The sequence below is a fragment of the Primulina eburnea genome, chromosome 13, assembly GCF_022965805.1.
Source record: "Primulina eburnea isolate SZY01 chromosome 13, ASM2296580v1, whole genome shotgun sequence".
NCBI lineage: Eukaryota > Viridiplantae > Streptophyta > Magnoliopsida > Lamiales > Gesneriaceae > Primulina > Primulina eburnea.
In genome coordinates this window covers 7,623,819-7,635,433 of record NC_133113.1, presented here as the reverse complement: position 1 = coordinate 7,635,433, position 11,615 = coordinate 7,623,819, and the positions used below count along the sequence as shown (strand labels likewise).

Here is an 11,615-nt window from a genome sequence, read left to right as displayed (position 1 = left end):
ATATTGAAAATTAGTGTATGATGATATATGTACTGATATATTTATTTTTGGATTCTTTACAAAGAAATTATATAAATAGTTCTCTCAATTTGTGAAGAAAAACATAATTGATTGGAGAAAATTTTATAAAATATGTAGTTTAATATATTTTATGTGTTTGATTTTTTTATTTTTTATCGTTAATTTTTATTTTTAAAAATTACGGCCTTCTAGGATGTATAATAATAATTATTAATAATATAATAACAGATATATAGTTCATATTTTTGGTGTATTTACGAAGCGAGTCCAAGGAGAGCAATTTTCAACGCAAGCAACGGTGAAGATGGGCTCTTGGCGGCAGAAGGAGCTCGCATTTCTCGTACTATACGCCGCCGTTTTCTACCTCTACCTCGTTCGCCGCTCTCTTCAGCTCTCCCACGGTGCGACTTCTCTCCCACCTCAGCTTGTGTATGCATTGTTTTTTACGAATTTCGTTAACTGTAATGGCAGATCATCACGCCAAGCTTTATGGTCTGCGCCACGGCTGGATCGCTGGACGACTTAATGTATGTCAATTTGCTAAACTGGATTTTGTTATTTGAATTGTTCTTGACTAATTTTAGTTCCTGACTGTTTTCTTTTTCTTATTGATTTGAAACAAAGTTTTTGCCTTTTGAACAAGAACACGATGTGTGACAGCATTCTGATGCTACTTTAATGAACTTAGAGCTAATTTTAGACAAGATTTTTATTTGATTCTGTTGGTATCGGACACTCGTCAATGTTGTTTTTTCTTTAGCTATCTTGATTTCCCTTTTTGATTGATCGTAAGTTATTTGGGATTATTGAAATTTCTTATGCATTTTTTTTACTTGTGCTTCTCTCCTATTTGTTATATAGGATGTCTCCGATGCCCAATGGAGAAATTTTCGAGGGAATTTACCAATTCTCATCTTGGTTTTTGGGATTTTCACCTTGGTCGCCAGCATTTTCAGAAGATCATTTTGTTTAGAAGCAAAGGGGATGTCTATTGTTTGGGTTCTGATTTCTTTAGCTTATTTATCGTATCTACATGGAGCCTGGTATGCATTGTCAATATAAGAAAGATATATATGTTGTCTCCTTTTTAGCAGCATTTATATATATTAAGATGTGTCATTATGATGTTGTCTCCTTTTTTGCAGCATTATTTTTGTCATCTCCATTGCTTCATTTAATTTTCTTATAGTAAAGGTCCGTTTTCTTCTAGCTCTTGATATTTTCTCTGCCATTGTATTGTATTTATGTAAAGTTCTACTGATTTGTAGAATGATTTATAATTTTCACTTATTCTATATGCTCTTTTTTATTGAATCGTTAAAAGCGTGGCCTATGATTTAGTTATTTAATTTTTATTTTGGTGGGATAACAATGTTGTATGTTGCTCAGTTAATATTCTGTAAACTTCACAAAAAAGAGTTAATTGGACCTGAAAATGTCAAATGAAATAAATAAATTTGGTGACAAAACTTTCTCTGTTTTAGATGCCTTGCTCTTTTTTTATTTTGTCAAGTCTCAGTCATTTAGGATGGCCACTTTGTGTGTTAACTTCAATAAAGCTTCATGATTTGCAGGTTTCACTTTTTCATTTTGATTGCAGTTCATATTTTTAGGTGAAGCAGCTATTCTTGTGCATGTAATAATAAAACTTCTGATCTACTCATGTTTACCCATTAAATTCTGCAGATATTTGGAAGGACAAGATATTTCCCATTTGTGCTCTGGAGCTTTAACTTATTTTTTCTATTATTCAACCGTGTTTATGAGGGATACCGATTCTCTAGTTTTGGGTAAGGTTTGTTGTCTATATGATCTTTTTGAACTTTAAAAAAATGTGTTGTTTTAAATATTTTTATCCATGATCGTTTCAATTTTCTTGTTGTAGGGAGTACTGGTCTTACTTGGATAACTTTCGAGGAACTTTCAGATGGCATATCTGCTTTAACTTTGGTAGAAATCTTGCCATTTATTTCGATTACCTTATCCTGTCTAGAATGATTTCTTCAATTATTTAACCGGCCTAAAATATGTGCGCATGCTTTCAGGTGTCTTTTGGTCCTCACTCTATCACTGATTATTGCAAATTGTTTTTCTCTTGTCTGGCCTTTCTTCACACTTTGTTATATTTTGGCAGTTGTTCTGCGTATGATAAGCTTTGGTTATGACTACCATTGGGCTGAACAGTACAATCGTTTTGATAAAAAGGTATGGAGTAAAGTGTTAACTATCTGTCATTACTTATCCGTAAGGGAAATGTATGAGGTACAGCTTTTTTACTTCTCTGTTGCGCAGAGATGCGGGATCATTCACACATATTGTCTTCCAGTTATATCTTTTAAAAATCAAAACAGAACTTTGTATCCTTTTTCGTTTATTGAGTTTGCTCTAATCACATTGAGAGGTGTTTGTTTGAGCTCTCAAACTCAGCTCAATTAAAAATTCATAATTTTACTAAACATCAGAGTTCTCAGAAGCGCAAGGGGCACTAAAACAGGCGTGGGTTTTGGGGCCTAAGATCAAGACGCTAGCTCAGATCTTTCCCTTATAGTGAGACATACCGTAAAATGATATTTTAGAATTTAGCTATGTTAGGAAAAGTATATCATATATCATCTAATATGAACTTTACATATTATTGAATTATAAAACAAATATTCATTAATATATAAGCAAATATGAAAGTGTATAATACGATTTCATTAAAACACGAAAGCAAGGTGCACAAAGAGACAAACTTCATGGCCAAGCTGAACGCTTCACTAAAAAGGTGTGCCTTGAAATGCCAATAGCATTCGTTGGGCCTCCACTGATGAGCTTTTAATAACCATTCTTTACGTTCAAAACCTTCAGTTGGTTGGATTTTTTAAAATTTTCAATCAAATCGTTATCTTACATTTTGAAGTATTATCTAAAACATTTTATTGCCCATATTTTTTCTGAACCTCTTTTGTCCAAACAACATTTCGAAAAATACTCCAATTTTTTTTTTGTAATTTCTAGTTTAGTTGAGTTGAAAGTCTAATCAAACAACATCTTATTGTATTTTTCTCGCTTGGGTTTGTGTCTGAATGGAAAGAAATTAGTAACAAAACTGAAAAGGAAATGCTCTTTATGAGACGAATAAAAGTTGAATGTGTGGTGAGGTTAAACACAGTCCATTTTGACAGATGTATCTGATGTTTTTTCTGTACAACTGGACTAGATTTGACAGTTGTGTTGCTTGTACATTGCTAATTTTATAATCCTAGCACTATTACCCTATTCCTGCAGATCTTGTGTGGTTACAGTGATATTGACAATGAAAGTGCTTGTTATGTTCCACCTAAAAATAGAAGGAGCAGAATTAGAAATGAGGAGAATGACAAGTAGCTAATTGTGATTCCAAAAGCAACTTTATTTGAAAGCGGGGAGCTAAAAAAGGGAAAGGGTTGGGGAGCTACGAATGAAGACTTAAAAGCGGGGGATCTACGATGGAAAACAATGTAACAACAGTGGAGTTACATTAAATGATAATCAGGAATATTAAAGGAGCCAACTTCAAACAATTTCTACTCTCTCTCTTGTCTATCAATTTTCCATGTGTGCTTGCCTTTAATTACAACCTCATCTAGGACCTATCACTCCTAAAATCATGTATCGGTAAATCAATCCGTAATTCTTGGCTCCAAATCATTCCCATGATATTTGATTCCGTGGTTCTTGATTTTGAGTTGGCCCAGCTTAACTGGGTCGAACAGTTCTCTCTAATGTTATTTTTTGAATTCTGAACCACAAAATGGATCACATGGTCAGAAATTAATTTTGTGACGTGGACATCATTAACTTTTAGACTTGCATTTCTTTTGGCTTCCTGCCCTGCCGATTTTCTCTGATCAATGCCCTTTGGAGAACAATGATCATAACTGTCATTTCCTTGTAGTCCTTCCGCTCTTTAAAAAATGGAGTATATGTGTTGGTGAAAAAATTCACCTACATCCATGCTGTACTCTCTATAGGTCATGAGGAAGTTGCATGGTCTAAAATACGCACTTAGTTGGAAATTCCGTGAGGTCTTTAATTTGATGACACCTGCAGCAAAATAAGTCAGTATGCCACACCTTAAGGACCAGATGGCAATTTTTGATGGACACATCAGTTGGCTAATGTTTTTAAACTTGTCTACACTTTGCCTTGTACACTAAATGTCAAGACATGTTAATGAGAGCTGCTTTAGAATCTATAATTGGAAAGAAAAAAACTCCAAGTTTCTGGTGATTAAAGTAAGCAGTACATTTTAATTTTCGTGGATTATGCGAGGCATGCTGTATGTATCTTTATACTACTCACTAGGAAAAAAGTGCTTGTCATGTTTCTTGATTCTTCAGAACATTGCTAATTAGTTTAAAATAACTCTGAAATTTATTTACATAATGGCTTACCTGTCACCATGCATCATCTAATCTGGTGTTAGTTGTTCTGCCTAACAATATTGACCAAGGAAATTGCATACTTCTATTTTCTGGCACCTTTATGATAATGTATTTATTTTTCCATCTGAAGAAGCATATTCAGCATTGTGACCATTGTTCATTGGGCAAGACTTGTTACCTGTTCTTACAGGTAAATTGTCTTAGCAAGAGTTCTTCTTGTAATTAAATAGATATGTTGAGTTACTTCAACCTTTTTTAATGCTTAGATTAGATTCTTTTGGTTGGACTCTAATCTTACATTTTCCAGGAGCGAAGTGTCACCAATGACAAGTTCTCATTTTCAATATACTTGTGCTACTTGGTGTATGCGCCTCTTTACATAGCTGGTCCAATCATTAGCTTCAATGCATTTGTTTCACAGGTATTTTGAAAAAATTAATTTTTGTTTCTATTTTGTTATGGAGGGTTGTATTCAGTACAATAGCCTGTATAGAATTTTTAAAATTTTGTTATTATATATAATTTTGAATTGTATTATTATTATTTTTTCTTCCATATATTATGAAATGGAATGCTCTATGTTTGTCATTTCCATGAGTGACTTCTCATCTGGATATCAATTTTGGTTTTCCTTGTTGAACGAGGCTTTCACGTTTCAATTTAATCAAATGTCATTATATGGATATGATTTTCTCTCCAATCCTGCTTCATAGAAGAGACTTCAAAAGGAAATTATTATCTTTTTATATGAAACATATCATTAATGGTAAAATGAGAGTTGAAGGTACAAGTACACTGAACATATCATTATTGACCGTTGGCCAAGTGGTAATGAAGTTCTATCCATTCATATAGTTAGTTGTACATGGTTTTTATAATTAATCCAAAAAAATACCATATCATGTTATTTACTTATCTTTTAACCACAAATGGCATTTCTTGACCTTTAAAACAACATAATTTTCCTTGTGATCAATATCTTATTGTACCATATTGATGTGACAGGGAAAAAAATATGACTGACTCATTTTTGTGGCAGCTAAATTCTCCCCAGTCAATCTACTCATCTCGTGAAATCGCTTTGTATGGATTTCGCTGGGTTTCTAGTCTTTTCTTGATGGAATCGATATCACATTTCTTTTACTTTAACGCCTTTGCCATTAGGTGAGTCTTGTAAAATCAATGACGCCAACTGCTGTTTGCACTCAGTTATTTAACTTTATCTTTTGAAAATCATTTAACTTCTCTTTTTTTCTTTTTCTTTTTCTCTTTTGCATGCAGTGGCATGTGGAAACAATTATCTCCCATGGACATCTTTATCATTGGATATGGGGTAGGTGCTGACATTTGATTTGTACAGATTCTTCTCGACTTTAACCCGACTTATGTTAGGATCAATTTTTTCTGGCACTTCAAAAACAACAAGATGATTAACAGAATTCTAGTAATGAGTATAGACCGAAATAGATTGATTCACAGTCCGAGTACTGTCATGCAGACAAAGAAATTATTCCTTTACAACAGGCAATACAATATTCTCTTGCCCTAGCACAAGCTAGCCAAACAGGAAAATAATACTTGTATGCTCCTCCTAATGAACTCCAATCTTGTATATTTCCCCTTTTCCTCCTGGCCCAAATAACTCCTTCTAGGCCCAATTTATTCGAGCCCTTACTTTACCACCCTATTCAAAATCAGCCTTGTCCTCAAGGTGGAAGCTATGAAATTGATTTTCTATGGCGCCAGCATCCTTCCAAGCTGCCACTTTTGATGCTCGAAATCTATAAAAGGCCAAAATTCTCCCTCTTTTTTTGTAGCTAGAATTCATGAATTCAAGTATGGATTGATTGGTGCCATACTGAACAATCTAAGATTCTAGCCCCTCTCCTATTAAGCCACACTACTTCTTTTATGCCACTGTAAGCATAGAGAAAAACATCTGCTTTCTCCAACCCACTGATGCTGTTGGATTGGGAATAAATAGTAGCGACCAAAATCTTTCATGAAAAGTCTACTCCACTTTTACCATTAATGGTGCACTCTGCTGAAGGATAGTCAAGTGGGTAGATTGGGTCAGGTGGAGGGGTTGGAATGGTGTACTGTTGTTGTAGGAGGTTGTTTGGGTGGTTGGAGGTGCAAATGAGGAAATTGGCAGAGGTAGGAGCTGTACAGTAAATAATAGTTTTTGTCTCTGTTGAATTTACTTCATTCAATATTTATCATTTACAAAGTTTTGAGTAATTTCTAGAACCTCAACAGGTTTTCTGTGATATTCGATTTGGTTAGATGATTTAATTAACCAAAATATAAAAGGCTATTCATTGTGCACTATATCTGAAGCTCTTGGACTGGTAGTTGTTAGATATAATACTCGCCTAATGATTGGCAGAGTCATCGATTTTCTGTAGCATTCTTCTGGCTTTTGAAAGTTTAATCATGGTGTAATGTTCATAACCTTATGGTATATTGATATTAACAGGTTCTAAACTTCATGTGGTTAAAGTTTTTGCTGATCTGGCGCTACTTCCGATTCTGGTCACTGGTGGGTTTTGACACAATCACTCATTTTCCTGGTCACAGCAATTTAACAGTTCCATACATGTGGCATGAGAGAGTGCCCTTTAACATTAACATATGCGTGTAGATTAACGGCATTGTGGCTCCTGAGAATATGCCCAGGTGTATAAATAACTGCCATAACTTAGAGAGTTTTTGGAAAAATTGGCATGCTTCATTCAACAAATGGCTTGTTAGGTAGCAATCTACTTTCGAGGTTACATTTATTCTTGGTCTTATATCTTTAGTCAGGCATGTATGACATCTAATTGCGGTTTTAGGTATGTTTATATCCCTCTTGGTGGTGCTCAAAAGAAGATGCTCAACGTTTGGGTCATCTTCACGTTTGTTGCAATATGGCATGATTTAGAGTGGTACTATTTGCTTCTGGGAATTAAGCTGAGTAAATAAAGTTATTTTTACTCTATCACCACATAGTTGCTTATCTAACATCAGTTTGTGTCTATTAAAGGAAACTTATTTCCTGGGCATGGTTGACATGTATATTTTTCATACCAGAAATGCTGGTAAAATCTGTGGCTAAGGGCTTTCAGGTATCTCCATATTTCACTCACATATTTTGTCTCCACACTTAGGTAAATTATCTACTTGTCAGTTAAATTTCAATTTGCAAATTTGTTTCGAGTTTTTAGGATATAGAATAGACTGGATGGGTCTTGTACATGATTTAATTGGAGAAAAAACTACCTATATTAGTTATCTCTTGACATGATGGACCCAAAGCATTGAGAAATTACGGTCCTAGATAGAAAGAAAAATGATTGGGATAGCAAGGCTTTAACTTAAATAACTGTGCCATGAAACTACTGAAGAATTGCATGTAAGAGATGCAAGTAAACTAACTAAGAGACGAAGAAAAATGGACTATTATATGGAAAACAAGGCAGAATCATATCAGAAAATTTCATTTTTATTTTCTATTAGAAAGTGTGTTTCCTAAATAAGGAAACCCTATGTGTGCTGTAATCTTGGAAGACAATAATTACATATGGATAGTCGTTATGCAATTTCTGGGCTTTTCTGACATTTTTGAAGGGGATAATTATGTTATAACTCATACAGGACTTACCATTCCACCCTAGCAAGCAAGTAAATTGATTAAGTAAACAAAGAGAAAATTATGTGCATGCTCATCTTTATGAGTTGGCAACTCATCACAATTCTCACATGGTTCTTGTGTCACATTTATTTCAGGTGGAAGGTGCTCTCAACAGATTTATTTTCCGTGAACTAAGTGCTGTTGCTGGTGCAGTAACTATAACATGTCTCATGGTTTGTCTTCAGCTTATTCATCATTCAGCCAAACAGTGCATATTTTATATTTTTAAAATCATCATCCTGGGTATATGAGAGGCATCTAGGAAAATTTGTGCATGTCTGATAGGAATCCTTGTACGAGTGAGAAGCAAACACGATTATCAGAATCGCACCCTCAACTCAATAACAAACAAGGATCGATTTGTTGTCCCGATCTTTTGAAACAAGTAACGATGTGTGATATTCACCTCTAAGAAATTAATTCTTAGCAACAAACATCAACGAGGATAACAATTGAATCAAGAACGAACCTTTAAAGAACGATTCCTATGACAATCCGTGCGAGAAACAATCGACAAACGCCACAAAGATAAAAATCTTTGATAAGTTTGATTTATGTTGTGAAGAACAAATCCATGCCTTCAAAGTTGAGATAAAACTCAATAATTATCATTCATCTGAATTGTGTCTCGTTCTTGGTTCAATACAATGCATTATATAATAATAAAATACAAGAAAGTAGTGTAGAAAGCATTAAATAAATTAACTAGCAACTTTGACACGGAAGTGCGCGCGGTGGCGCGAGATCTCGCGCTGGGGCGCGCTTGTTACTGCCTTGTTCTCTTCTCTGGGCGCGCGGTAGCGCCGAATCACGCGCGGGGGCGCGCGCTATACTGCATTTCTGCAGCACCCGGCGCGCGGTGGCGCAACTTCTGGCGCTATGGCGCACGCGGGCGCGCCACTTCTGGCGCTGGCGCGCGCGCTGTTCTGCTCTCCTGCGCGAGCGCGTGCTGCTGCACTGCTTCTGGCGTGCGCACAGTTCTGCCCATCTGCGCTAGCGCATGCTGCTGCTTCTGCACATCTGCGCTAGCGTGTGCTGCTGCACTGGTTCTCTCGGGCCATTTTCTGCACTCACATACTTGGTTGTTTGGGACTACTTCATAAGCTTCCAATTCATCCTCTACTTGATTGTGATGCAACCCGAACCCCTCGGGCCTTGTTTCCAAGCTTTCATTGGTTGGATGAAAGGTAAAATTCAACATCTTTAATCGTCCTCTCGGGATTGGTTCTTGGAACGCATAGTAGCTGGCTAGATTCATATCAATGTCGGTACAGTGTTGTTACTCTTTCCTAGTCACGTCTAGTCATAATAAATTAATAATATTTTCCAGAATAAGTCCACCCGTGAATAGAATTTTTTACCATATATGCCTATTCTATCCACCTCTTAGAGAATGATTTGTTCTCAACTTTGCGGTGGCAAATTAACTGAACCGTGGATCTTGAAAAAAATTATCATATTGAAGTTATTTTTGGGATATTTGCAAAAAATTTACATGCACTTATGAAAGACAGCAATATTTTATGCTTTGAAAGTCGAATGAATATCAGATTAATCAAGTTATTATGACCTTGTTAGCACCTTTGTTGATTATGAGCACTCGAAATTCAAATCAGGAGAAAGTAATTTAGATTTTTTCCTGAAGGTGGCTAATCTTGTCGGGTTTGTCATTGGGCCATCGGGCATTAATTGGTTGGTTTCTGGATTCCTCCAGGAAGAAGGTTTGTTTCTCTTACTTCTTGTCTTATAAATGGTATATTACTGATTAAAAACTACCATTTTCTGAGTTTTACAGGACTTGCTACGCTTGGTGGCTTGTTATTTTCGTTTTATGTTGGAACCAAGGTGAAGTGGCCCTGGAGATTTTTAACTGAATCCTTAGTTTCTTGATTCTGTTTAATTTGATTTCTAATCTAAACATGCAGCTTATGTTTCACATATCTGATGCTAAGAAACAGAAGAACAGATTAGATGAGACATAAAGGTGCATTCCTGTCCTAAAGTAAATAGTTAAGTACCAATGTGGAATCTTCCCTTATGATATGTTAAATCAATACTATGAAGGAGAATGGCTTAATTTCCTTTAGCAGTCGAACTATTTGCTAGAATGGGGACAAGTCTCATTATCTTTATCGTAAACAGGACTGGCACTTCCTAGGAGGCTTAAATATAGAATCTTCCATGAGGTTTGAATAAAGATCCTCTGACTCATCAAGGGTATATAAATATGTCTTTACAATGTGTCATTGTAATTGCCCAACCTCCTCAAGAGGAGCTTGTTTAGGCTTATCTCACAGGGTGTTGGTGTGGAAAATAGTATGTTTCTTGTAATACTCAGTTTACGACATCGACATTATTTCTGAAACTTGTCACATTTTTGGAAAGAAAAGACAATTTTTTGATGACCGAGTTTGGTGACGTCTTTGATGCCTCGGTACCCATTTTATAACTTTTTTTTTATTACACTTTCAGATGCTGTTAAGCTGCACAAGTTTGCGTTGAAATTTGGTGGCGAGAACTGTCAGAATGCACCTTTTAATTCCTCGGAAGTAGCTTATTTTGTCCACAAATTGACTGCTTCCTGTTTGGTGTGCTCCTTACTGCTGGAGGATGCTCCTTACTGCTGGAGGATGTCCACAAATTATTTATTTTTATTTTAATATTTTAGGTTGTACTAACATACACATTTGCAGGGGTGTCGGTCTATTCTATGAAATTTTGTTCTTGTGCCCTTTGTCTCTATAGTAGTTTCAGTTAAGTTAGAGTTCAGTTCTCGGTTTCTTGTTGTTTTCTCTCAAGGCAATCGCAGCTGAACATAAAAGAGGAAAACATGTTTGTGGATCTAAATTATTATTTTAGGAGTGGGTTTTTTTTTTTTTTTTTCCCCTTATTTGGTTTGGAACAAGTTTTTCGATATTATGGTAGTTTTGGTATACATTGATTCAATTTCAATTTCTATATAATTCCTAGTCAAATCAAGATCCAATAAAACCATATAAAATTGTAGGCCAAGAAGTATCCATGACCATGGTTCGAAAATTGATAGTTTCGGTTGTGGAAATAAAACTAAACCGTTTGGATTAGGACTGTAAACGAATCGAATCGAATCAAATTTTATGAAATTTTCAGTATTCGAGCTCGAATTCGAAAAACATATTCGAAGCTCGATTCGAAACTCGAACTTTTATTATTTTCGATTCGAATTCGATTCGAACTGAGGCTCGAGTTCGAATTCGATTCGAACTCGAATAATATTATATATTATAATTTTATATATAATAATAATATTATATATATATATTTAATAATATTATATATATATATTTAATAATATTTTATTTATTTTTAAAATATAATGCTAGAGTTCGCGAATAATCGAACAATATAATTTTAGCTCGAATTCGATTCGAAAAATATTCGAATATGTTCGAGTTCGGCTCGAATTCGATAATTTCGAATTCGAATCAAATATTATTCGAACCGGCTCGAAAAGTTCGTGAACGTGTTCG

At 35.1% G+C, this 11,615-nt stretch overlaps 1 protein-coding gene across 11 annotated transcripts; it reads left to right on the top strand.

Annotated features, from left to right (window-relative positions):
- The first annotated feature begins 258 nt into the window (after positions 1-258).
- On the top strand, positions 259-11,058 carry LOC140809584 (membrane-bound O-acyltransferase gup1). 11 transcript variants are annotated; one of them, XR_012113133.1, is made up of 21 exons: positions 259-422; positions 493-548; positions 883-1,064; positions 1,167-1,215; positions 1,708-1,811; positions 1,907-1,971; positions 2,156-2,226; positions 4,561-4,620; positions 4,738-4,851; positions 5,470-5,594; positions 5,712-5,763; positions 6,910-6,972; positions 7,075-7,184; positions 7,268-7,360; positions 7,459-7,540; positions 8,202-8,279; positions 9,752-9,827; positions 9,902-9,951; positions 10,032-10,090; positions 10,249-10,323; positions 10,579-10,837. XR_012113133.1 is itself a non-coding variant. In XM_073167272.1 (21 exons), exons 1-19 carry the CDS (start codon positions 326-328, stop codon positions 10,086-10,088), a joined length of 1,584 nt encoding a protein of 527 aa, XP_073023373.1. In that variant the 5' UTR covers positions 259-325; the 3' UTR covers positions 10,089-10,090; positions 10,249-10,292; positions 10,579-10,837. The 11 variants fall into 11 exon arrangements, 7 of the variants coding, with proteins under 7 accessions (XP_073023373.1, XP_073023372.1, XP_073023374.1 ...); XR_012113135.1 differs by having other exon boundaries at positions 10,032-10,108; positions 10,249-10,292; XR_012113134.1 differs by having other exon boundaries at positions 10,032-10,115; positions 10,249-10,292.
- The last annotated feature ends 557 nt before the right edge of the window (positions 11,059-11,615 follow it).